General features: G+C 46.2%; 7 protein-coding genes across 7 annotated transcripts; 2 read left to right on the top strand and 5 right to left on the bottom strand.

Annotated features, from left to right (window-relative positions):
• Positions 1-377: 377 nt before the first annotated feature.
• On the bottom strand, positions 378-1,442 carry EDB91DRAFT_203769 (uncharacterized protein). Its single transcript, XM_041326421.1, has 6 exons — positions 1,434-1,442; positions 1,276-1,369; positions 1,125-1,212; positions 1,040-1,066; positions 620-988; positions 378-555 (listed from the first exon to the last, which is right to left on the bottom strand). Exons 2-5 carry the CDS (start codon positions 1,299-1,301, stop codon positions 632-634), a joined length of 498 nt encoding a protein of 165 aa, XP_041169714.1. The 5' UTR covers positions 1,302-1,369; positions 1,434-1,442; the 3' UTR covers positions 378-555; positions 620-631.
• EDB91DRAFT_1351358 (uncharacterized protein) lies at positions 1,321-3,451 on the top strand (the record flags this gene model as incomplete). The annotated part of the gene is made up of 6 exons (XM_041326128.1): positions 1,321-1,557; positions 1,615-2,018; positions 2,067-2,195; positions 2,248-2,354; positions 2,406-3,282; positions 3,334-3,451. The coding sequence occupies 6 exons, from the start codon at positions 1,321-1,323 to the stop codon at positions 3,347-3,349; spliced, it is 1,770 nt and encodes a 589-aa protein (XP_041169713.1). The 3' UTR covers positions 3,350-3,451.
• Positions 3,452-4,665: 1,214 nt separating this feature from the next.
• EDB91DRAFT_1088076 (uncharacterized protein) lies at positions 4,666-5,125 on the top strand (the record flags this gene model as incomplete). The annotated part of the gene is made up of 2 exons (XM_041316344.1): positions 4,666-4,835; positions 4,966-5,125. 2 exons carry the CDS (start codon positions 4,666-4,668, stop codon positions 5,123-5,125), a joined length of 330 nt encoding a protein of 109 aa, XP_041169712.1.
• A 501-nt stretch (positions 5,126-5,626) lies between these two features.
• Positions 5,627-6,772, bottom strand: EDB91DRAFT_1174455 (uncharacterized protein). Its single transcript, XM_041320337.1, has 3 exons — positions 6,237-6,772; positions 6,020-6,177; positions 5,627-5,952 (listed from the first exon to the last, which is right to left on the bottom strand). The coding sequence occupies exons 1-2, from the start codon at positions 6,331-6,333 to the stop codon at positions 6,029-6,031; spliced, it is 246 nt and encodes an 81-aa protein (XP_041169711.1). The 5' UTR covers positions 6,334-6,772; the 3' UTR covers positions 5,627-5,952; positions 6,020-6,028.
• A 2,587-nt stretch (positions 6,773-9,359) lies between these two features.
• EDB91DRAFT_1088075 (uncharacterized protein) lies at positions 9,360-13,311 on the bottom strand (the record flags this gene model as incomplete). The annotated part of the gene is made up of 12 exons (XM_041316343.1): positions 9,360-9,902; positions 9,935-10,293; positions 10,374-10,405; positions 10,465-11,081; positions 11,234-11,451; positions 11,507-11,686; positions 11,747-11,936; positions 12,024-12,218; positions 12,318-12,622; positions 12,704-13,033; positions 13,068-13,080; positions 13,195-13,311. The coding sequence occupies 12 exons, from the start codon at positions 13,309-13,311 to the stop codon at positions 9,360-9,362; spliced, it is 3,099 nt and encodes a 1,032-aa protein (XP_041169710.1).
• A 2,003-nt stretch (positions 13,312-15,314) lies between these two features.
• Positions 15,315-16,888, bottom strand: EDB91DRAFT_1088074 (uncharacterized protein; the record flags this gene model as incomplete). Its single annotated transcript, XM_041316342.1, has 7 exons — positions 15,315-15,476; positions 15,535-15,639; positions 15,689-15,725; positions 16,049-16,150; positions 16,186-16,201; positions 16,275-16,499; positions 16,636-16,888. The coding sequence occupies 7 exons, from the start codon at positions 16,886-16,888 to the stop codon at positions 15,315-15,317; spliced, it is 900 nt and encodes a 299-aa protein (XP_041169709.1).
• A 4,616-nt stretch (positions 16,889-21,504) lies between these two features.
• On the bottom strand, positions 21,505-22,320 carry EDB91DRAFT_1255981 (uncharacterized protein; the record flags this gene model as incomplete). The annotated part of the gene is made up of 5 exons (XM_041324082.1): positions 21,505-21,571; positions 21,619-21,907; positions 22,046-22,132; positions 22,186-22,238; positions 22,289-22,320. The coding sequence occupies 5 exons, from the start codon at positions 22,318-22,320 to the stop codon at positions 21,505-21,507; spliced, it is 528 nt and encodes a 175-aa protein (XP_041169708.1).
• Positions 22,321-23,225: the final 905 nt, after the last annotated feature.

Below are 23,225 nucleotides of genomic sequence, written 5' to 3'. Positions count from 1 at the left end.
TATTGATCACCTCTTATGGGTGTTAACAGTTGTACTAGTAGTGCGACCATTACAATTTATGAAGACCATACATATACTACCTATTTAAAATAAATCTCATAAGTCTAGAAGGTGGCGGCCCACCCAGTACTACGTTCCTGCATGCATTTTACTATGTTAATATCAATATGGCTCACTCAGAGACAACATCAATATATTTATTATGGTCGGACTCCCTGAACGTTTGAAAACCTGAGCTTCTTTGAGCTCTGCTTCTTTTCAACTTTTTCTGAACCTATATCACTACAATTTCAATCCTAGTCCTCCAATGATGGCACGTCCAACTATTCACAAAACGGTGCAAGAAAGAATGGAGGCTGCACGAGAAAAGCACAGACGCTACTATGCCAAGTATGTCATAATTTTATTAATTGTTCCCGATGCTGTTCCTGACACCTACAGACATAGAGACGAAATCTTACAACGGCGGAGGGCGCATGGTGTAAAGAAACGTGACAAGGAAGCAGAGGCGATATCAAAAGAGATCTTGAGAGCTGTGGCGAAAGCATTGCATGGCTGTGACGATGATGACGAGTCTGAATCAGACACTGACAATTCCAGTGACGATGATGAAACTGACACACTGTAAGTTCTATTCTGCTTTTAAAAATAGAAATATGTATTGAAATGAAAAATTAATGTCCAACAGATCCAATCTTCCGGTATGCTTACTCGCCATCAAAGTCGCCAAGGACGACATGCTCACATTGATCGGTGCCGACCCCTGCGAGTTCGCCAAGGACAAGTTGGCCGAGTACGTCAAGAGCATCCCAGATGATTGCAGTACAAAGGGTGATATCTCTATCATCGTGAACTCAACCGGCGAGATTGAAAAACTACTCAAGCGTGTGATTCGTGCACAAGACAAGATCCTAAATTTATGTGGTATCTCACCTGAGTGGCATGCCGCTGACACGGTCTCTCGATTCTTGAAGACCACAGCCGCATACTTGGAGGACATTCAGCTTCTTGAAATGTCCGGAGGAGTTGTGGAGCTTACAACGGCACAATGGTTGGGGGAACAAATGTATCAGAAGGACATCAGGATTTGATTAGTACCATACATAATTCGCGACTACATACATTGAGCCAAAATACAGCTGCGAGCTCCTTCCAGCGCAAAAAGTACATTTGGGGGCCCGTGCGTGGGATGTTTGAGAGCAAAATATCGAACTATTATCATTCAATTCGTGCTACATAAGTATACCCATCCCATGATCGTGTGAGGCAACGTACGTGAACATTTTAATGACAGCGCTCATTGCATAACAATTAATATAGATGACACCCCCGAAATGGAGCACTCCTGAGCAGGAGGCATGGCTGGGTCCTTGGTATGAGAAGTATCGCGCAAAGCAATCAGACCGAGCCAAGAACTGGGCAAATTTCTTTACCGACTTGTTGGGGGAGTGGCTTGATGTATTCCCCGAGCCAAGGCCAGCTACAGTGCCACCTATCGGGCCGCTGACCAGGGACGAGCTTGTGATCATGGATCAGGCTGAAGCCGAGCGAAAAAAGGTGCGTCATCACCGCAAAATATCCTGTTGAAACAATCATGTTAATAGATGCTTGCAGAAATTAGAGAACCGTTTCAAAAATAGCCTCGGGTCTACGAAGACGGGACGGCAAGCAAAGGCTGAGGCCGCAAACGTGTTCAATGCGGTACTGAAGAGTGTCACCGAATGTGAAAAGCCGACACGTTCCCTTCAGGAAGTCGAGGCGTATTCCAAACTTTACTACCAGAGGCGTGTAAAGTTCATGGTTGATAACAGACTAAAGGCAGAAGCTGAGGCGCTACAAGCCGAGAACAAGGCACTTACTAATGGGATGCGTGTAGCCATTGCCAAAAAGGAGGTAGCGAACCTCTACGAAGGAGAGACAAATGAAGTTAAGGCGGAGGTACGGAAGTACATCGAGGATGCGAAGATGCACAGAGACAACGAGAAGGAGGGAATGTGGAGCGAAGACGATTATGGGAGGTAATGATTCACGAATTCTGACATGTCAATAAGCTGACGCCTTCATAGAAATATTGAAAAACTCGCCGCTATAGTCAATAAATTCTTGACCGGACTTGCGGATGCGACAGGGTTTTCGTTCTCCCTCCTCGCAGGTGGCCCTTCTCCAGAGCTTGGTGGATTGATTGATGTCTATAGGTAAGTCATCCATATTTATCCGTAGCATTCAGTACTCACCTCGGATGCGAAGTTTTCATGTAGGTCAAACGAAGTACGGGAACAACTTCAGTCAAACATACCCAGAATTTGAGAGCGCTATTATGTCCCCTTTTAAAGACTATCTACACAGAGTATATCGTGAGTTCGCTGTAGTCACTTATAGCATCCGACTTACCAATTTATCAATAGCAGAGGCCACAGCGACTTTGAAGGCGAGGCTAGGGAGTGCGAGCGATCTCGATCATGATGATGGCGGTGATCGTTCACCGATAAGTGCGGGGTTAGGAATTAGCCATGATGACACATCTGGTCAGGTGATGTTCAACACATCGTCCCAGGCGGACAAAGTCCCAGACATCAATTTGCCTGAAAACTCGACTGATATCAATTGGCCGGACATAGACGACTCATTCTGGGAGGGACTCTCTGCGCAAGTCGACGCATTTGAGGCGTCAGGCGGAAATCCAAACCTGCCATGCTTACCTCCCTACCCGCAGGCAGCATCTGCCTTGGAGTCGCCGTCAGCTCCCATAACTCCACCTCCTGGCTTGCCCCCAAACACGTCGCCATCACCTCCCATAACTCCACCTCCTGGCTTGCCCCGAAATATATCTCAGCCTGCACCCATTGTGGTACCACTGCAGGACTTACCCACACCACTGCAGAACTCACCCGCACTTCCTCCAACCACCACATTGTCCTCTGAGTCTACGCGAATCCAGGCCCCATCCATGGATTTATTTCAGCCTACACCCATCTTAGCTCCGGAGGACTCACCCATGCTTCCTCCAGCTGCTGTTCCTTCGTCCGCTGCGCCAGTTTCATCCCCATCTACCATACCCGATCAACAAAGTCAGCCTCTCGCACCCGTCGCATCCCCATCTACCATACCCGATCAACAAAGCCAGCCTCCCGCACCCGTCGAGTGTTCCGTTCTGCGCAGGACCGGCCGAGTCTCTGTTCCATCCTCGCGCAATGTTATTGCTAACAGTATTGGTGATAACCGTCTGATTGCTAGCAAGCGCCGTGGACCGGCAGGCGAAGATGGTGTCTCAGGTCACAAGAAGTGCGTTATTTTCGTCGTTTATAAATTCAGTAAATCTAACTTGACAAACAGGAAACAAAGAGTTTAAAGTTTCAAAGCTCTGCAGTCACTACCATACCTATCTTCGCATATAGTTATTTTGTCGTCGTTCATAATTGTTGTCTTGATAATAAAATGAGCTTACATGTTTCTGATCAGTGAAAATCTGAAAACACTTAGAAATGCGAGAATATGTACATCACGTGGTACAAGACTCAGTGTAGACCGCCATACACATACATAGTATAGACGGTGGGCGAAGCAAACAGTACGCGGAGTGTTAAGTCAATGCGACAACCTGTCACTTAAAGCTAGAAAATGAAGGGCGAGAATACGAACATCACGTGACGACAGGTTGACTTACACGACGAGCCTTAGTGCGCAGCGACGTGCTCGATGGTTTCTTCTTTCGAAGTGAAGATCTATCTCACCCATAGCCGCCAGATCAGAAATAGCTGAAATCAAGATCTAGCTGAAATCAAGATCTAGAAGGGGACCTGGCCGGAGAGCTGAGAGTGTCTAGTTTTGGTACTCGACCCCTCCCAAGAAGGCCTGGAAAGTGCCGAGAATCAAAATTTTGGATCCGCCATGGATGTATCGAAGGATACATCCATCTGGATGATGGACAACCTGCCTAGATGATGTATCCTGGTTTTAGGACTATAGTCCACTTTGAATGTATCAATCTAGCATTATAGACTCTAAGTAGTACGAGCTCTCGAAGTAAAACTCTGAAGACTGACTCGACTTTGCCTGGAGCACAAGTGTGGGGTGAACTTTGACGATAACACTCGTACCACAGGTCATCGAGCGCAGTAAAACATCGCGTGTAGACACGACCAGCAGACAAATGCCAGTGGTCAAACTAGAATTCTTCTCGTATTATCTAGGTTGAAGGAAATGTATAACACTGCATCCAGTGTGTAGACAGGGTTAAAAAACTTGAGCGAGGCGTATGGCGCTGGATCTGTTCAACTATTCTTCACATGCAAAACTCACACACGCACAGATGCCACACACACACAAACGAGACGCACACACATAATCACTCCGTCGCATACACTCTCGTACCGTAGAAAAATTAGTACTGCACTATTAGATCTGACATGATTCGATAATCAATTTATATTGCAGACAAGGCTGCTGATGAAGGGTTCTATAGACGAATCTTTTTAAGGCCCGGCTGGTAGACGAGATGGAGCGATGAGAAGTGAGTAGGTCTCCGAGTGAAACGCACTGAGAGTCGCCAGCATTGGCAGCAAAGCCTCGAATCTTTTTAAGGCCTGGCCGGTGGACGAGACGAAGTGATGAGAAGTGAGTAGGTCTCGGAGTGATGATCAATTTATATTGCAGACAAGGCTGCTAATGAAGGGTTCTATAAGCGCCAATCAAGTAGAGTCCAAGGGCAAAAAAAACGCACCGAAGCCGCCAGCATTGGCAGCAAAACCTCGGCTGGCGGACGAGAGCGAGAAAAGAAAACGGAAAGCTACCAGTATTGGTGTCAAAAAGATGTTCGCGCTGGGTGGATCCTTGATGTAAGTGTCGATGAGAAGGGCCATCAGCAAAAGTGCCCAAATCTAATAAGGTCCGGCAAGGTCTGGAGAGTCTCCCACGGCCACATGATGCCTTCCGAGGCTTGAATGTATTTGTTCGTCATTATGCAAGGTGCGCATACTCGTCTCGTAAGGCCTCACTAGACTCTTTCAACCTCACGGCAGCCTTGCGAGGCGTTTCAAGATCGGCTCAGCAGTTGTTGGCAGCTCTGATCACGGAGCCTGGCCCAATGTTGACACGTGCAGAGTTGGATACCTTGGGGCATCAATGAATTTTATGAATGATCATAGTGCAGTACTAATTTTCCTACAATACAAGAATGTGTATGCGAAGGAGTGATTATGTGTGCGTCTCGTTTGTGTGTGTGTGGCGTCTGTGCGTGTGTGAGTTTTGCATGTGAAGAATAGTTGAACAGATCCAGCGCCATAGAGGCGTATTAGTGCTGACCCATGCATAGACAGTGGAACCATTGGGAGACGAGAGGGTCGTGTCTGCGCATTCATTTACGGCGAGGGCATGTTGACTTGATCAATCGACCAATGATAGAGATACCGACGGCAAGATGGATCCACGCAAACCACACTGCGGCCGCTCGTCTCTCATCGATCGATCCTCCACAATAGCAACTTGGACAAAGGGACAAAGACATATGATGCTAGAACGCGTTGATGAGCACGAATGCACCTGAGGGACCTACATGTTTGGGACAGACGACGCTACGGCTGCCGGTTTCAACGTGCTAGTTCGGTCGGAGTGTCAAAAGTAGGGGAACTGTATGTTCCCGCCATATATCAACGATATCATCTCACCCAGCCCATTCCTATTTTCAGTGTGCAGCGGTGAGACCGAGTGTTGTGGTACTCGAACACCTCGTTCATTCTACTCGTCAACAGTCCTTCGAGTTGATGGTCCATTTAGGAATGACAATTCGTGATCCAGGGACAATTCCAGCACAACTCACGCTTTGAAAATTGAAGTGCGGCATTACAATGTCACGAGCAAGTGGGATTGGTTCAAGACACGGTTTATTATTGAGCAGACTACAGCACTCCTTCGAATTCTCTCTCACGGATCACGCTGCATTATTCCACGCATGAGCTTTTTGTGCGAAAGCAAACTCATCAGCACTCGCACTCGGGAAGCATCGAAGGAAAACCGTTCTCACACTTTGCTCTCACGTGCAGTACGCACCGGTGGTCGTGGCCTGGCAGCAAGTAGGGCAGCGGCAGCCCGCGACGTAAACGAACGTGTCTGACGGTCCACATTCGTAAATAAACGCATTTCCGCCGTTCAAACTCGCATCCTGCGAGCACCCATAACCGCCTGCAAGCAGCCGTAGTAAGTACGCGGTTTCGAACACGATATGCTACAAGAGTACTCACCTGGGGTGTCGCATGACAGGCCGATAGGGTTGTATGCGATGGCTACACCAGCCATCAAGGCAGCGGACATGATCATAGTGGTGATTGAGAATTTCATGTTTGGATGCAAGAGAGGGCTGAGACTTGATGATTTTTCTTTGTTGAGTCGAAAGCTAGCACTCACCCCTCCCCTTTATACGCTCCAGATGCGCCAGGCAACTACATATTATGCCAGACGTGGGACAGGTTACTCTTGCAGTGCCGGCTTTTCCATCAACCTGGTACTAGAGAATTGATCAAATACTGCGCATCCCTCCACATTGTTGAATCATCATCGTCATCATCGCACATAGTTTCATCATCGTCGTCATCGCACACAGTACATTTCCTTTTCTACTTTATCATGTGCATTCACTATAATACGTATCGTTCCACTAGGCGCCGTCGCCGGCGATGACCTTGCTTTATTTGCAATTGTTATCACCACCCGCGTGGATACCCATCGTCTTTAAAGTGCTCAACGACATTCGGAAATTAATTTATTGTGTCATTTCAAATTATGTCGCATCTCGTCTTGTGGTCCTGATTACAGCCTCACAAATCATAAGTCTAAATACCTGTCCTCCCACCACACCCTGGTAGGAGTATCCATACACCTTGGCCATAGTAACAGTACTGTTTTTGATACTCAGTGGGGATTGTCAAGTGCTTCCTGTATTGATACTAGCTGGGGAGCACTAGTAGTATCTAAGGCAGCTTCTTGGGCATTACCAGCTATCCTATTCAGGACTGAGGATTGCCAATTGTTGAACTCAATTTTGGCCTTCCAGAATCCAGGCCCCCACATTATCCCCACACCGCATTTTGAGGCACCTACTGTGGGAATTACCCCACAACACCAAAAACATCACCCCATTTGGTCATTCTTCAAATCCACACTGCCCCACCTCACTACAGCTTCACCACTACACCACAATTAGCTGTCCCTTGCATAGAAGTAGTAGTTTAGTATATACATGTGTAATGGAACATAATAGACCGCTTTTTGTGCCAACTATTGCTCCAGTGCCTCTTCACAGTGCAGGGTAGGGTGAAAAGCATATTTGCATTTTGCCCCTTTGATAGGAGAGCGTTCTAGCACTCTTATGAACATATTATACCGCTTATTTGACCCCCTGAATGGCCCTACATCAAAAAATATAGCACATACATGAAAGCATAAAATAGGTTCGCATTTTTGTATCTCTAGGTATATTGACTTTGGAATACTGTCCCCAACATCCATTCTAACATAGGAACAATGTCTCAGGAGCTCAGGGCCACAGGACAAGACCTTGTGATGCTGTGTACCCACCCTCTCCTGGTGGTTCATCCTCTGGGAAAAAAATTCCTGCAGAAACACAGCTGCAGGAGGATATGGGGACCATTCCTATATATATTTAGAGTATATCCACCAGGTTGGTACATCAGGATACCTTCAGGATCCTTCTATACAGGCTAAAACTTCTCAGATTGCATTTTTGGTGTTTTTCCCTACTTTACTGTAGTCTACCGTTCCTGAGGTACTATGAACCTGCTATACCCATCAAGCAAAATCAATCCAAGTTGGAACGAGGTTTTCGCCTCAATGTCAAGCATTCCAATACCAACAAAAATACCAAAAATCAAGCAAAATCAACTCATGGCTCATCAGTTTACCGATGCGCCATTGAAGATGACCTCACTTGGACTACGCTCAAAAACCCTTTTATTGAATGCTGCTTTGTGTTTTCTAACTGTTGCTGTGCAACATACACTATGTGAGTGTTGATGTCTGATGTTTGAATTGCTGATGTGCTGTTGCTAAGATCCAAGTGTGGAGTATTGACAATTTGCCCCAGAAATAGCTCCATCTGCAAAAACTTGAGAGTGGGAAGAACTTGGTGGTTAATGGCAGTGGTGGCATCATCAAGATGGTCCGGCCAGTTGAGTGGGTCATTGTCCCATGCAAGCATGTCGTCATCCTTGGCACCACTTCAATGACGTTCCCACAGTCTTTCAGACCCGGTTTCCATGTTATGGGAAACTAGGCTGAAAGACCATCATCCCTGGGAGGGTCTCCCCCAGGTGCTACAATAGGTTCCTGCCCTTGCGAGGGTATTTAACTCAGGTTTGCATAGAGGTTCTTGTAGTAAGTATTGTCTATACCCTTTGCCCTTTGCTCACTGCCATGTATGGTAAATATACTAGATCTGTGCCCTTCTTTGTCGGTCTGCTGCCCTTGCTCACAACTCAGGTTTGTGTGGAGGTTCTCATAGTAAGTATTGTCTATACCCTTTGCCCTTTGCTCACTGCCATGTATGGTAAATATACCAGATCTGCGCCCTTCTTTGTCGGACTGCTGCCCTTGCTCACAACTCAGGTTTGTGCAGAGGTTCACGCAGAGGTATGGTCTGGACCTATGAGCTTGTTGATCTACAGCCTCTGGAGCTTTGGATTTACACTGGCATATTCTTCTGGATCCATGGTGTCTGAGCTTTGTAGAAAGGATTTACATTGGTGCCTTCTTGATCTATGTACTTCTGGGATTTTTTAGACTGACACATTCTTCTTGATGTACAGCCTCAGAGCTTTGGGGAGGTTTTTCTAAGCAGTCTTCTTGGCCTTAAATAGTTTCATCTTGCTATCTGTTACCCGGTGCCTTGCGAGCCTCGGGTTCAACCTTTCCATTTATGTTCTAATTGTCCTCATACCTGGTGCTTCGCGAACCTCAAGTGCATCTCATTCAACAACTGGGATAAGTCGACCTTCATTATTTAACATTTGTTCTAAATGTTCATATGTCATGAACCTTGAATGCATCTTATTTAGCGGGACTTCTCTCACTTCATGAACATTCAAAGTGTTTCATTTAACTGGAGACACCTGATTTATTGGAATGTGAAAGTACATATGTAAACTATCATCAAAGGAAGTCACATACTACTGATCAAAGCAAGGATGGGTGAGATATAAATGTACGTAAATGTCAAGAACGCATGTGCTCACAAGAGCGCTCGATACAAGACAGCATTCCAAGAAGCAAGAGGTAACATCTAGTTAACTTCAGGCTGGGGTGGCAATGATGAGCATGCAACTAGAGCAGGCAAAGGGCTCATCCTCTGACTAGAGCGGGGGTGTTTGTATGTTCTCGGCCTGATGCACCATGGACCCATAGTGAGGCTGCCAGTGTTCATCCATGTTATATGCTACCATGCCATCATGGTGACCCACAAGTCCTTGTTGGGGAGCAGGCACACAAGTGTTGTAAGTCTCTGTATGCTGTTGAGAAGCAGGTGGTTGATGAACAGGCACACACATGTTGTAAGTCTCCTTGTACTGTTGAGGAGCAGGTGCATGAGCACCATAATTCTCCATGTGCTGCTGCTGCTCAGAAGGTGCACTAGCAGGCACACATCCGTAAATTTCTGGATATTGTTGTTGTTGAAAAGGTACTGGTGGACAAGTATTGTAATCTTCTAGACATTGCTGATGAGCAGGTGCATTAGTATTATAAGCTTCCGCATGTGCAGTGTTAGCATGATGGGGTACAAGGTGTGGATACACGTTGTTGCGAGGAGCATACTGGGCGTGGCTGTAACTGGCAGTGTCGACACCTGAACCTTGATTTGTGACCTGGAGGGGTTGAACAGTCCATTGGTAGTTGATCTAATCATGGCACAGATCAGGATAGTTCTGACCTTGCAGCATGTCAAGATGTTGACCATATGAAGGCACTGGAAGGGCTCTGCCATGATTGTATTTATATGGTGTGGTTTGGAGGGCAGGGCTGTGCTGGGTGAATGATGGTGGAACCAGTGAGTGTGGAGGTTGCTAAAATTGAGGCAATGGAGATGAGAGGGCAGATGAGGGGGCAGACGGTAAGTTGTCAAGTGGCTCTGGTGATACTCCTCCTCTTGCTGCTCTAAATGGTTCTGCTGCTCTCGATGATTTGTGCACATGAAGCATCCCACCCTCAACCACCGCTGCTTTTGCTCCCAATGATTTTGATGCTCCCAAGGGTCCTGCTGCTCTTGATGATTTGTGCATATGAAGCATCCTACCTTCATAGAAAGCAACTTGTTGAGCTGCTACAGTTGAACTGGGCACAACCTTCTTTGGCTTTGGCTTTGAACGTACTGGACCATCTCAGAGTCACAAAGGCACGCCAACTATGAAAAAGTGTTATCAATGGTGAGCATCATACACAGGCGACAGAGATGAAGCCTACATACCTTCCTTGACTTTGTCTGGCTTCTGTTCCTCTTCAGAATCGGAGGTGAGCTCATGATAGCATACCCTTGCCCTCTCCTTCTGTGATGCAGCCTCTTTGCCCTTTCCCTTGGGCCGCGGCTCCAGCTCAATCACCTCAATGTCACTAGATGGAACATGACACTTAAATCTGTCAGTGCTACCAATCGTCTTTGCCTTGCATTTGCGGAACTGGACTCCATCCTCATAGTCAGACCCATCTTGTGGAAGGTCATCATACTCTGAGTCATCTCCCTCAGATCCAGACAGTGCCTTCACTGACTCATTGAGAGTGATGACATTGGAAGGTACTGCTATTGCCTTTGATTTTGGAGGCCTGACTACCTTAAAGGGGTGTGCAGGAGGTATGATGTCATTGGAAGGTACTGCTGTTGCCTTGTGTGCAGGAGGTATCTCAACTGAGACAACAAGATTTTTCCTATGAACAATGGCAGAAGTGGGAGAATCGTCCTTGACAACTATGGGGAGAGCAATGGGTGTGGCCTGCCTGCTAGTTGGCTTCCTGACTTTGGTAGTTGCTGCACTAGGCTGGAGATGAGATGGTCCTTCATGATCCATAATGCTGTTGGCAAGCAACTGCCAGCCATGTAAGTGAACAGAGTGTGGTTGTGGAGCCTCCCCAATGATGACAGGTCAACTCTTGTCTTTGTCCTCTGGACCTGGTGATAAATTAGTGTAGGTTAAGAATATGTCCATAAATATGTACCTATGGGCCCACATTTTATCACCAGTGTTCCTGATTTCAAGGCTTCTGCAAAGATGATCTGTTCCTGTTTGTTGAGGTTGTCGATCCCCTTACTCCTCGCATTGGTGCTGCATGTTTCTCCTGGCATAAGAATGTCCTCCAGATAGCCTTCAATGACAAACCCTTGATGGTCAAGGTCACTGCAGAGCTTCTTCCAAGGGAAATTGCCTGAGCAGACAGTGAGTTTCCCACCCAGCTCATCTTGAGAATGGTAAGTAAATGGTAAGCAACAATACCAAGAGGAATAAATACTCACTGAGTAATGCAATGATTCCGCCCTTGATAGATTGAAGAAGATCGACCTGCAGTTGCCAATCATTGATGTCGAGAACCTCTGGAGCATCCAGGTCATCTTTCATGGCTGCTGGAGCCTCTGGCAACACTTTAGATGATTTATGCTTATGTGGTGGCTCATCTTCTTTTGTGCTTGGCACACCTTGTTTTGATGTATGGAGTGTTGGACATACCGTGCTCACGACTTTTCTCCAAACCTTACCAAATTTCTGTGTTTGCTGTGAGACTGTCTGAGGTCCAATTGATCTCATCTCCATTTGCTCAAACATCTCGAGAATTTCTTGCCATGAATCCAGAAAAGGCACTTGGAACACCTTGTAGCATTCAGCTCGGATTGTTGGTGTAATTTGAGCACCATCAGCTATCTCAATATCGCCAAGCCTTTGCAGTTCCTGCTCTTAGTTGACTTTCAAGTAGTGGCTGTATGTGTTCCAATGATTGAATGTGGAATGAATGCGTCCACAGGCCTTGTGATACACATGAGAGACTTGCTGCAAAGGTAAGCCAGTTTTTGTGACAAGATCATTGAATATGTCATTGATAGCTTTGAAATTCTCCTCCAATGACACATTCACCTCATCTGTCCTACAGTCAACCAGTGCACTAGCTGGAGATTCTCCTTCATCGCCATTGCTTAGGAAAGCACCTTCAACAGGTTGAGCACTGAAGGAAGGCTGGTGTGGAATATTAGCAGGCATGGGTGGGATAATTCATTTCTCTGGCAAATTTGTGTGGCCATCATATATGTTGCCCAAACTGAAGTCCCCGCCCACAGGATCCCATGGAATATCAAGCAAGGAGAAGTTGAATGTGGTATCTGTGAATGGACAATGCACATCATTGAATGTAGCGGCAGTGCCTTGACCAAAGACATCCATAGGAGTGGCCCAGGAAAGACCTAGCATGCCAGGAGCATCAACACTCAATCCAATGTTAAGTGGAGCAGCATGGACATCCTGCCTGCCATTCAACCCTACAGGTGTGCATGTTCCCTGCATGGTAGCAATGGGAGGTTGTGGAAGGATCATGTTAGGCTGAGGTTGCTGAGGAATGAGAGGAAGGGGAGGTTCGCATGGGCCTGAAGGATGACACTGGGGTTCACACAACAGTTCACGCGACACAACTTGGCATGGAAGATCACCATATAACCCTTGCCTACCTTGTGCAGAGTTGTTTGGGAGCTCCTGCTGTGAGATGGGAGTAAGCCATTGTCCTGTCTCAGGCTGGACAGTGTTCGACATCAGATTTTGATCTGGGGGCATGACTTCACCACTCTCATCCAGATGATCAGTGAGTAGTTTAGCTCTCCTATCCTGCACATTTTTAACAAGGCCAGAATTGTGCACTGTCGGTTTGATGTACAAGCGTAACCAACTTGGAGTCAGGGTGGCAGGAGGAGATACATAGTGACTGCCACCAAATTGCTCGGAGTTAGAGTCAGGGGTCTCTGGACTAGAGCTTGACATTTCACGTATAGCAATGGAGTATACTTATAGAGGTGTTATCAGCTGGTGGCTACTGACCTAGTGCACAAACCTACTGGGAAAATAACTTGTGAGGTTGTTACAAAAGTGGTTGGGCACTGGACACGACAGACTTGCTTCAGCATTGACTCAACTGAGGCTGAGTGTACGACGGTTGACCACTCACCTTGTTCAGAGCAGAAAAATTGCTAGAAATATGCTCTTTGTACAGTAGAGACTGACAGACGACAAGGAGGGTAGGAGGCAGAAAATACCCGAGGTGCCCTGGGCTTTCATAGTCCATGGTGGATGTGCCAGAGCACTTAACAAATGGGATTCACATAGTGAATTTGCAACAAAAAATCCTGTAAAAGAAGAGAAGTCAAAAGTCAAAATGCTGTTACAGTCAAGATGACAACCTACAGAGGGACAGGAGAGGAACAAGAGGGTATCAGAACTATGTGAGGTACATGTTGCACCCGAGGCACTGTGGCAACATGTTGAGGATGCATGTTCTGTACAGCCAAGTTTAATCAGCCAATCAGTGTTTGGATAACAATGTTCACATATAAAAAAACATGTCCTAATACCTCCAATGTACACAAAAAATCATCTAGTGCACATATTAAGATGCTCCATGACATTAGACTTCTTTACCTCTTTACTTATGGGGCGGAAAGCAAAACACCTCACTCTTGCTAATAAAACTGCTGTAACACATCAACACACAGCAAAGTATGATTGATCTGAAAGGTGTGGAGAACTCTTGCTTTGAGTATTTCTTCTCTAAGTACTAATACTGCATGTACAGAGGTAAAAACACTCATCGACTTTGGAATTTGTGCACATATGCCAGAGTCCACAGTCGAAAGGGTTCAACAAAGTCCTGGGCCCTCATTCATGCTTCCAAGTCACCCACCCTTGATTCTGATGTTGAGCTCCCATCCCTTCCACCCGATTTAATCAACCTTGCAATAACAGATCTTCCAGACACCTACCTGTTCCAACAAGCATCACAGAGCGCTAATAACCTCAATGAATCGGATCTTGCACAATGGGATGTTGATCCACCATATCAAGCTCCTCAACCTCTGGACACAAAGCCTCGTCCAGGTGATCCATAGTTGACGATCTTGAATGGAGAAGGAGGAAGTGTATGAGCATGCTAAGAAGCCCAGTTCAGGGGGAGTGATGGGTCTTTGTGCTGAGTTGAGGGAAAGCATTGACATGCTCTTGAGGCAGTGGGTGATGTTGCATGACTATGTTGATGGTATGGAAGATTGCAACAGACACTGCATGATGGCACAGTGCCTCTTACAGTGGCATGCTTGCAGGATCTATTGTTATCATAATGAAGTGCACATGATGATGACAGGTGTCATATACCTGATCTGACCGCTCTAATATCAATATCCGCTCCGCTTTCCAATCACCTCTGCTCCACCCATCCTCCGCTCTGTCCGATCATCATATGCACCTGCTCCTACGTTTCTGCTCAACCGCTCAACCGGCCCCCCCTTCCATAACATCCCATTCAACTGGACCTCTTTCCCCTTTTAGATATATACTTTCCCCTTCGGTACATAAACCCTTACTTCCAGATCACCGGTAATTCCTATTACCGCTCGATCACTGATCCGACGCGTACATATTGATATCCGCTCTGACTTGTGTCTTCACCTGTGTAAGTACTTACAAATTATATCCTTGGTACATAGCTTTACAACATAGTTATCCTGGTCACTGCCTCATACTTAGAAGTATATAACATATCATGTACTTAGATATTTTCCTCAGTCTTAATATTACTTGTCTTCTCGCAGTTACATCTTGTGAGAATTCTCAGTAGGACCTTGCCTCCTCTGGACACAAGTCTCAACTTGTTGTCACCTCCGACCCTCCAACCCTCCGCTCCAACTTAGAGCCATGCTCTAAAGTCTTTCCCTTATACTCCGCCCATATCAAATATTCTCCCTCATCCCTCCACATTATCCTCCACCTTCCCTGCCCCTACCAAACATTCCCCCTGCTCCTATCCACCCTCCACATCACTCCCCGCCTTCTCCGCTCTGCTCCTAGTCGGCCTGCCGCTAGTAGCTCTTACTCCCTGACCCTCAAAGTGGACCAAAGCGGTCCACTCATCCTATCGTTGGACAATGTCGGACCCGCTCCAAATTCAGGGCACATACTGGGCTAAGGGCGCAGTGCAAGAGCTGAAACCAAGCCCCGACCCCTCTGCTTCCTGAGTCAGCACGGTACCTAACAATGGGATTGAATCCATATACATTGGACAGTAAGATTAGCTAGCTAGAATACTGGAATCTGAAGTATGAGTGTTCTTAGATAATGACGAAAAATGTGCATGTCTTCCTCTCCAAGACTCGTGCAGTGGTTCCCATGTAGTGTTGCTGCAATCACAGCAAGCACCCAGACACCGCAGTCAAAACTGTGTGTTTGGACTGCTTCAGTCTAAAAATGTATAAGATGAGATCACTTTTCACACTATCAAGGTTGCAACAATACCTACCATCAGAGGACGTGCAACCCATCCATCAAAGTTGATGTTGACATGAATGGTGTGATTGCGTTGTTGAGTGATGCTCAAAAGACGAGCAATCAGTTTCATGATGTCCTGGATGAATTGAGTCCATGCTGAAATGGATCAGATGAAGCTCACATACCTTAATATCCAGTTTCCAAGGCTTCCGCTCAGCAAAACTGTCAAATAGATGGAGTTCCTTGCTTCAGAGGTGCACAACACATAGAACCCAGTGGCCGACATTTGAAGGTCTATGGATGGGAAGGATCCACACTTCTTTGGTCCAGTAACATGTCCATGACATGTTCTGCCACAGAACATCATCAGGCACATTATATCGGATGTGCGGGAGGTCATGGGTCAAGAGGATAGCATACTGTTCAACCATGCAAAACAATTGCACTGCTTCTCAGTAAAGAAGGACGGCACATCCATTGATGCAACTGTTATTGAGTAATACAGTTCAAGAAGCAAGAAGTGTGATATCCTTTGGCTCAAATACTTGATGAGGACATCTGTGGTGAGGAGCAGATACTTGTGTCTTGATGGTGCCTGGAATAATGATCCCTGCATCCGGTAGAGGCCTTTGGTCGAATGACATGCCCTAGAAAACTCATGAGCATGGATTACAGGACGAACATCAGAACAAGTAATGCTAATTCAGGGGGGTTGCCAGCAAAGGTCAGCTTTAGGATCATTTGTGATAGTGTCAATATCATCATTCTCACCTCCAGTGACTCTAGCAGTCAGGATGTCCACAAGGATGGTGTCTTCAAGTAGTAAAGCAGTGTGATCAGTTTCAACAAACACTTCTGGTTTAGGCTCTTCATCCTCAGTAGGTATAACATATGAGACAGCAAATGTATTGATCCATTGAAGTGGACACCCTCTAGAGACACCTGATAGCTTTTGAACAAGGGATACAGCATCCACTGTGCGAGATGCAAATTGCACTGCAGATGCAAGTGAGCTCATTCAATGGGTTTGAAGATGCTGAAGATGCTCCTGCCACTGGTGAAGCGGGATAAGGAAGATTTCGTCTGCAATGCCCTGAGCTTGGGCAAGGACAAGGGGAAATATGATGCTTACTACCAGGTGTCAAAAGGGCAAGTTCTATTGCCAAAAGCTTGTCACTGACCCATCTGCAGAGATTGTCTGCCTCCAGCCCAAGACACCACTGCTCTTCAATACATCTATCTCTCTTCAACATTGCACGAATTCCGTCGTGAATATCTTGGTCCTCTAGCCAACGAGGAACATCACCCATTGAAGGGGTGATCCATACATCCTCCATCAAAGATTGATCATTGCATAGATCATTGAGATTTGTTTGAAGTGGCATTAGAAGGGGATGCCATAGGTTGGGTCATAGAGCTCCTCAAGGTGCTCACAATATGCATTGAACTTATGGAGCGTGGTCATCAAGGCTGATTGACACTTCGAGATTGCTTTGCGAGTCTGTTGATGAGATTTGGTGCCTACCAAAGATCATTAGTGTCATCAAATTGAAGTATCACTGGTACCACCTACCCAGTGCCTGTTGTGCACTGCCCACTGCATGATCCAATTTATCCCATTCGACAAAGCTCCCAATAGCACATTTGCAAATATTGATCTTGATGTCTGTTAAGACCGTGCTCAGGGGTAAAGCGGAGTCTGAGGGGCTTGGCTTCAGCTCGTACGCTGCGCCCCTTACCCAAGTATGTGCCCCTAATTTCATATTGTAGTCCGACTCGAGTTCTACGAGCTCCGACAGGACGTCGGAGCGGAGGTCCTCTGAAGGAGGACTGACGGACTACTAGGTGAGCACGGGAAAGTCGGGTGGGGGTTGTTCCGCCCGGCAGGAGGGAGGTGGGAGACTACTGTGGTCGGAACCAACAGTAGAAGCGAAGCGGAAGGAGCTGCTTGGACAAAGTCCGAAGCAGAGCGGAACAGAGGGAATGGATGTGAGAGTGTGGGGATCAGTTCTGATGTGTGGGAAAGCCAGCCGATGCACAGGGAGTCGGAAGAGCGGAGGGACAAAGGAAAAGGGGAATGGGGGAATGGGGGAACAGGGAAATGGGGGAATGGAGGGTTGGAGGATCAGAGGGTGGCCGACCTAGGGAGTCAATCCCCTAGGCCAGCTAACAGGAGTTGACTAGGATCAGGCCCAAGTCAAAGAACAGAAGAGCAGGGCTTAGAAAAGGTAATATTCAGACTGAGTATCTACAGACAAATGTACATATGTTTGTATACTCTAAGTAATGAGCATAGCATAGCAGAAGGCTATGTGCTAAGTGTATAGGATTACAATAGGATGACTGAGACATATGAGAATAAGGCTCGGGGAACAGTATGTACGCAACAGATCAAAATTGCTAGGGTATAGGGATTACCAGTGATCCGAAAAGTGGAACTATGATACTAAATGGGGATAGGACCAGTTGAGTTCTTCCTAGTCTAGGTGTGGACCGGTGAGGCGGTCGGATGGACTAATAGTTGGGTGGGGCAACATGAGCAGAACTGAAGGAACCGAGCGGGTCAGAAAAGTGGAGGGAGTAGGAATAGGATCAGGCAGACCAATAGGGCAGAGGGGCGGAACCCCAGATAGGGTCGTATGGAAGGGGTATAGTATCGGAGGACATAGGGGTAGTGTCGGAAGAGTGGAATGGAGTCGGGCGGGGGTAGCAGGGCTAGTCCTGCTGAGATGCACTTCATGCATTGTCGGAGAAGGAAGGATGGAGCAGACAGGGAAACAGGGAGTCGGAACAGGGGTGGGGATGTTCACAGGTGGTATTGGGGGTGCTCAGATCCAGTATATGACAATGTCCCATTGTGGGGAATGCTCCCACTGTAGGCATAAAACCCTGTTGATTCCACATTGTCTCACATCAGTTCTGCATTCCCATGCATCCTGTCCCATTGTGGGGAATGCTCCCACTGTAGGCATAAAACCCTGTTGATTCCACATCATCTCACATCAGTTCTGCATTCCCATGCATCCAGTACGCTGTATCTCTCTTCCAATTGCTTCTAATGTTATCCGGATCACATTGACACATGCCCTTATGGCATGGACCCCTATTGTGGAGTATTGCACCCATGTGCACTGCCTGTCTTCACTTCCACTTCCTGAAAACTACCTGTACCTTGGTGTTCCTTGAAAATAATGTTCCCTATAAGTAGTGGTACTCAGGACTTGGGTGTTTTTTATCGAATCTCATCTCTTACCTTTTGACTTTTCTCTGACTTTTCCTTCACCTTACTAGAGGACCGCTTTGACTTATGCTCACTATCAATCTAAACTTGTGATATACTTCCTTCAACTTGATCCACAAGTTCTGATGAACCTGTATGTTCCGCATTTTATCTGTTTGAGTTCTGCTTCATTCTGCTTCATTCTGCTTCATTCTGCTTGAGTTCTGCTTGTTCCGCATTTTTGCAAATCCTCATCCTACCTGCAGTAGGGTTGATTAGGGTCGTTTAGGCAGAGACTAGCACTCCCCAGTAGCAATTCCCTTTAGGGTCGAACATGCTTGTTCTCAAGTGAGGCAGCAGGCAGCAAAGACCCAACTTCATAGTAGATCAATTTCTCACTGCTACACTTGTTGTACCCACACCATGCTAAAAGCAGTGTCCAAACAAAGTTGAGGTCCATGCCTTTTAACTCCGGAAACTGGTCATGGGCATTAAGTGATGCATATAACACCTCAACTTTAGCCATGAGACGTTGATGACTGCGTTCAAGGCTGTTGAGGACCTCAAGTGTGTCATTTGTGGCATCAGCTTTGGTCATTGTCTCTCTTGTTGCCTGCAGTGCCTTTTCTGAGGCATCTAGATCTGCTCACAGAGCAAGAATAGTGTCTAACTCTTTCTTCAGGTGTGCAGGTGCATCTAGATCAAGAAGTCAGTGATGCTTGGCTCAAGAGGGCTGGGAGGATTGTTGAAGGTACATACAAGCATGAATCGATAACTGGGATTGTCTCTGGGAAGTCCATTCAACGCAGAGCTCATCAGTGGTCACCCCACATTCCTCGAGGACATTCTGTGCTGCTGTGTCTTGCTCCCCGACCCTACATTTAAACTGATGCTTAATCCAATCTCCCAGATCAGCATGCATTTCAAGTCCAATAGCAGCCGCTTGTCAATCAAGCAACCACAGTCTATGCTGACACTGGGACAAGCTGTCAGTAAATTACATTGGTGGATCATCGAAAGAACTTACTGAAGAGGAGCATTGGATTCCTATCAGCCAGACAAGTCTCAACCACTGTTAAGGTCGTGCTCAAGGGGGAGGTTACTCAAAGGGCTTCGGCTTCAGCTCATGCACTGTGCCCCTTACCTGAGTACATGCCCTTAATTTCCGAGGGGCAGAGGGGAAGTCCAGAGGTCAGACGTCAGGGGAGCTTGGCGGAACTCTGGAAGACTATGAGAGAATGGAGTAGGGCTACTATGGACAAGTCCGGAGTAGAAACAGAACAGAGTTTAGACTACCCTAAGGTAGAGTTGGAGATTTAGTCCTAAGGTTTAACCCTAAGACTCAGAGGTAGACAAGAGATGAGACTCAAGTCCAGAGAAGCAGTAATGAGCAGAACTAAGATGATATTTGAACTGAGAAGTTCCAGAGTATTACAGGAGTTTATATACTGTAGGTATTGTGTAAGTAAATCAGTCAGCAAAGTAAAGGCTATGTATGAAGCATGTGGAAAGTCTATTAATAAGTGTATAACAGATCAAAGCTGTGAAGTCGGAGATGAAGTACAATCAGATGGATCAGTAAGCATAGCGGAAAGGACATAACCAGTAGCCAGAGCAATAGCTATTCTAAAAGGAGATAGGGGTGAGTCTGGAGATGAGAGCGGAGCACTGGGCGAAATAACAGGACAGAGGACCGGACTTTAGTGGGAGATCCGGAATTCTGGATCTGGAGGTACAGGATATGACAACCACAATTGTTTGGTTCCTTCGCCATCTGACAGGCCAAGGCCATGGCACATTCGAGGATTGTACTTGAGTTTACAGGCCTACTCGTGGCCATAGGCATGCATGGCTGTTGTGGTGAAGCGCAAGCGCTTCGTGATAGTTGGTGGTAGAATGTCATACTAGTAGAATAAATGAGAATCTGATCTCCAAGTCGTGAAGTGACTCACCTGATCTAGTGATCATGATAAGATGCACCTGACATCATAAAGTGCGACAACAGTAGCTCTTGGTGGTAATTGTCATATACCTGATCCGACCACTCCAATGTTATTAATATCCGCTCTGCCCGACCTCATACCATTCCCCACTTTCCAACCACCTCCACTCTGTCTGCCCTCCACTTGAACCATTCAGCTCCCGCATCGGCTCCTATGGTTCCGCTCAACCACCTTGTCGGTTACCTTCCACATTGTTTCCACTCTACTGTAAACTCCTTCCCCATTTGCACATAACACTTACTTCCCGGATCATCAGTACTCTCTATAACCGCTCAACTAACTGATCCGACATGTATATATTGATATCTGCCCCAACTTATGTTTTTTTACCTGTGTCTACTTATGAATTATCTACATAGCCTCATACCAAGGACTACTAGTCACTGCCTCCTACATAGAAGTATATAAAAACATATCCTGTACTTAGCTACTCCCCAGTCTTAATATTACTTGTCTTCCTGCAGTCTCCACTAGTGGGAATTCTCCATAGGACTTTGCTCCCTCTCTGGACACAAGTTTATCTTGTTGTCACCTCTGACCCTTCGCTCCAACTTAGAGCCACGCTCTAAGTACTCACTCTTACTTCTCCAACCCAACCAAAACCAACCCCCTTACTTCCCTCCATCCCAACACACTTTCTCCACTTCCCCCACTCCACTTCTAGTTGGACTACCACTAGTAGCATTTACCTCCCGACCCACAAAGCGGACCAAAGTGGTCTGCACATCCTATCATTGGACATCATCAGACCTGCTCCAAATTCAGGGCACATACTTGGCTAAGGGCACAGCACAAGAGCTGAAGCCAAGCCCCGACCCCTCCACTTCTCCATCCGAGCACGGTCTCTAACAGTAATAGGGTAAAGAGATGGTCAATCAAGGTGACAGCATACTTCTGCTGCTCGCCAGGGGTGTCTATGTTGGCAAAGAAAAGAGGAATGTCATGACGGCATATAAGAGCCATAACACCGGTATCATCAAAGCTGTCCATCAAAGACTTCTGCTTCTTGCCATCAGCAACTTCGTAAGAATTCTCACATTGATCAATTGCCTCGTGGGGTACTGAGGACTTGTGTGGTTTAGGTGGAGATTTGCGACTTTGAAGGATATGATGGCTGATAGTGTTGACTTGCACTTTTGGAAGAAAATACGAGGTGTCATAGAAGTGTGGTGAATCACCAGCTGATCGTCGATGCCAGTGATGAAAGTTTCCATCAGTTGTGACATGGACATCACCTCCTTCATTCAGGTCCTAACCAAATGCTGCCCCCCCAAAGCATACAGGACATCATTGTATAAGGATGGAGGCACAATTCTCACGAGGAATGAGCCATTCTGGTGCAGTGGCCTCAGAGGTTGAAGTGTTCTGAGACTCCCAGTATTCAGCCTCTACATAATCCTGACATGCTGATAGAGCATCTTTGAGCCAACATTCGACTTCTACTTGTAGAAGGTCAAACCATTGAATGGCTTGACCAAGGCTTTGTCAGAAGGGCTCTTGGATAACAATGCCCTACAACATTAAGATGAGTAGTTGATATGCGGCTTAGACAGGATCCTTACCTTTGATTTTGTGATGTGGAATTGTTGTACATAGTGGGTGTGTAGTGCAGAGGCAAGCACATTGACAGCATCACAAGAGTGTTCAAAAAGGGTTCAATAAAAGGCAAGTAACTTGACAGACACTGCCATGCAAGGCTGTGAGGGAGCCATTGGGAATAAGCCATGAAAAACAAGGACTTGAGCTTGGGTAGTGCATCTACAGCTCAAGACCTCAATGGAAACAAAATCTGACAGCAATTTGGATTATTCAATTAAACACACTACATCTGAAAAAATTAGGGTTTCTATAGTGCATTGTATATCATATATAGCTGTCATAGCCTCATAACAACCCCCCCTTTTATTGTCACACCATAGCACCCACTCATATTTACATAGTTACCATAGTCATGACCACGGTGCACTATAGCACTACAAAGTTTGTACCTACAGTTGGCTATCCATCATCAACTTTTACTCATCATTGTGAAAGTGTTATCAGTGCTACCATCACATGTTATAGGTGTCTATATATCAGTCACTAGTAGCCATCAGAATGGTGCATTACATTTCCCTGTGCATTATGAGTACTTTAGCTGTCAGCTATAGATTGATCCATACCATTAGTTTACAACTATAAAAAGACTATGACATTTACCACTGGCCACTATAGAAGTACAACAGTGATATTATTATCACCTACAAAGTGGTATATAGTGAGTGCATTATAAGGTATACATGTACTACATACATAACAGATGCAGCTATATATCTGATACACAACTGTTACAGTCCCCTTCAACCCCATAGTACTGCTCATCTATGTCTGGCGAGACCCCTTTCTGTAGGCAGGATGCATGCCACAAGGTGGTCAGTAAAAGTCTGAAAAACCTCCAAAAACTACCATGTCTGCTGCTATCCTAAGAAAAAAACATTCCTCATTGCAGCGCCAGGTGCA

This window comes from Suillus paluster, assembly GCF_016628075.1.
Source record: "Suillus paluster strain FC165 chromosome Unknown EDB91scaffold_165, whole genome shotgun sequence".
NCBI classification, from domain to species: domain Eukaryota; kingdom Fungi; phylum Basidiomycota; class Agaricomycetes; order Boletales; family Suillaceae; genus Suillus; species Suillus paluster.
Note: the sequence above shows the minus strand (reverse complement) of the source record. Positions and strands in the feature narration are given on the sequence as shown.

Bases quoted from the DNA above. Each gene is read 5' to 3' on its own strand.
- EDB91DRAFT_203769 (XM_041326421.1), bottom strand. From the start codon at position 1,301: ATGAGCGCTGTCATTAAAATGTTCAC. The intron at 1,213-1,275 runs GTACGTTGCCTC...GAATGATAATAG, and splicing joins GCTGTCATTAAAATGTTCAC to TTCGATATTTTGCTCTCAAA. The intron at 1,067-1,124 runs ATGTATGTAGTC...TCCTTCTGATAC, and splicing joins CGCAGCTGTATTTTGGCTCA to ATTTGTTCCCCCAACCATTG.
- EDB91DRAFT_1174455 (XM_041320337.1), bottom strand. From the start codon at position 6,333: ATGAAATTCTCAATCACCACTATGATCATGTCCGCTGCCTTGATGGCT. The intron at 6,178-6,236 runs GTGAGTACTCTT...GGCTGCTTGCAG, and splicing joins CCTGTCATGCGACACCCCAG to GCGGTTATGGGTGCTCGCAG.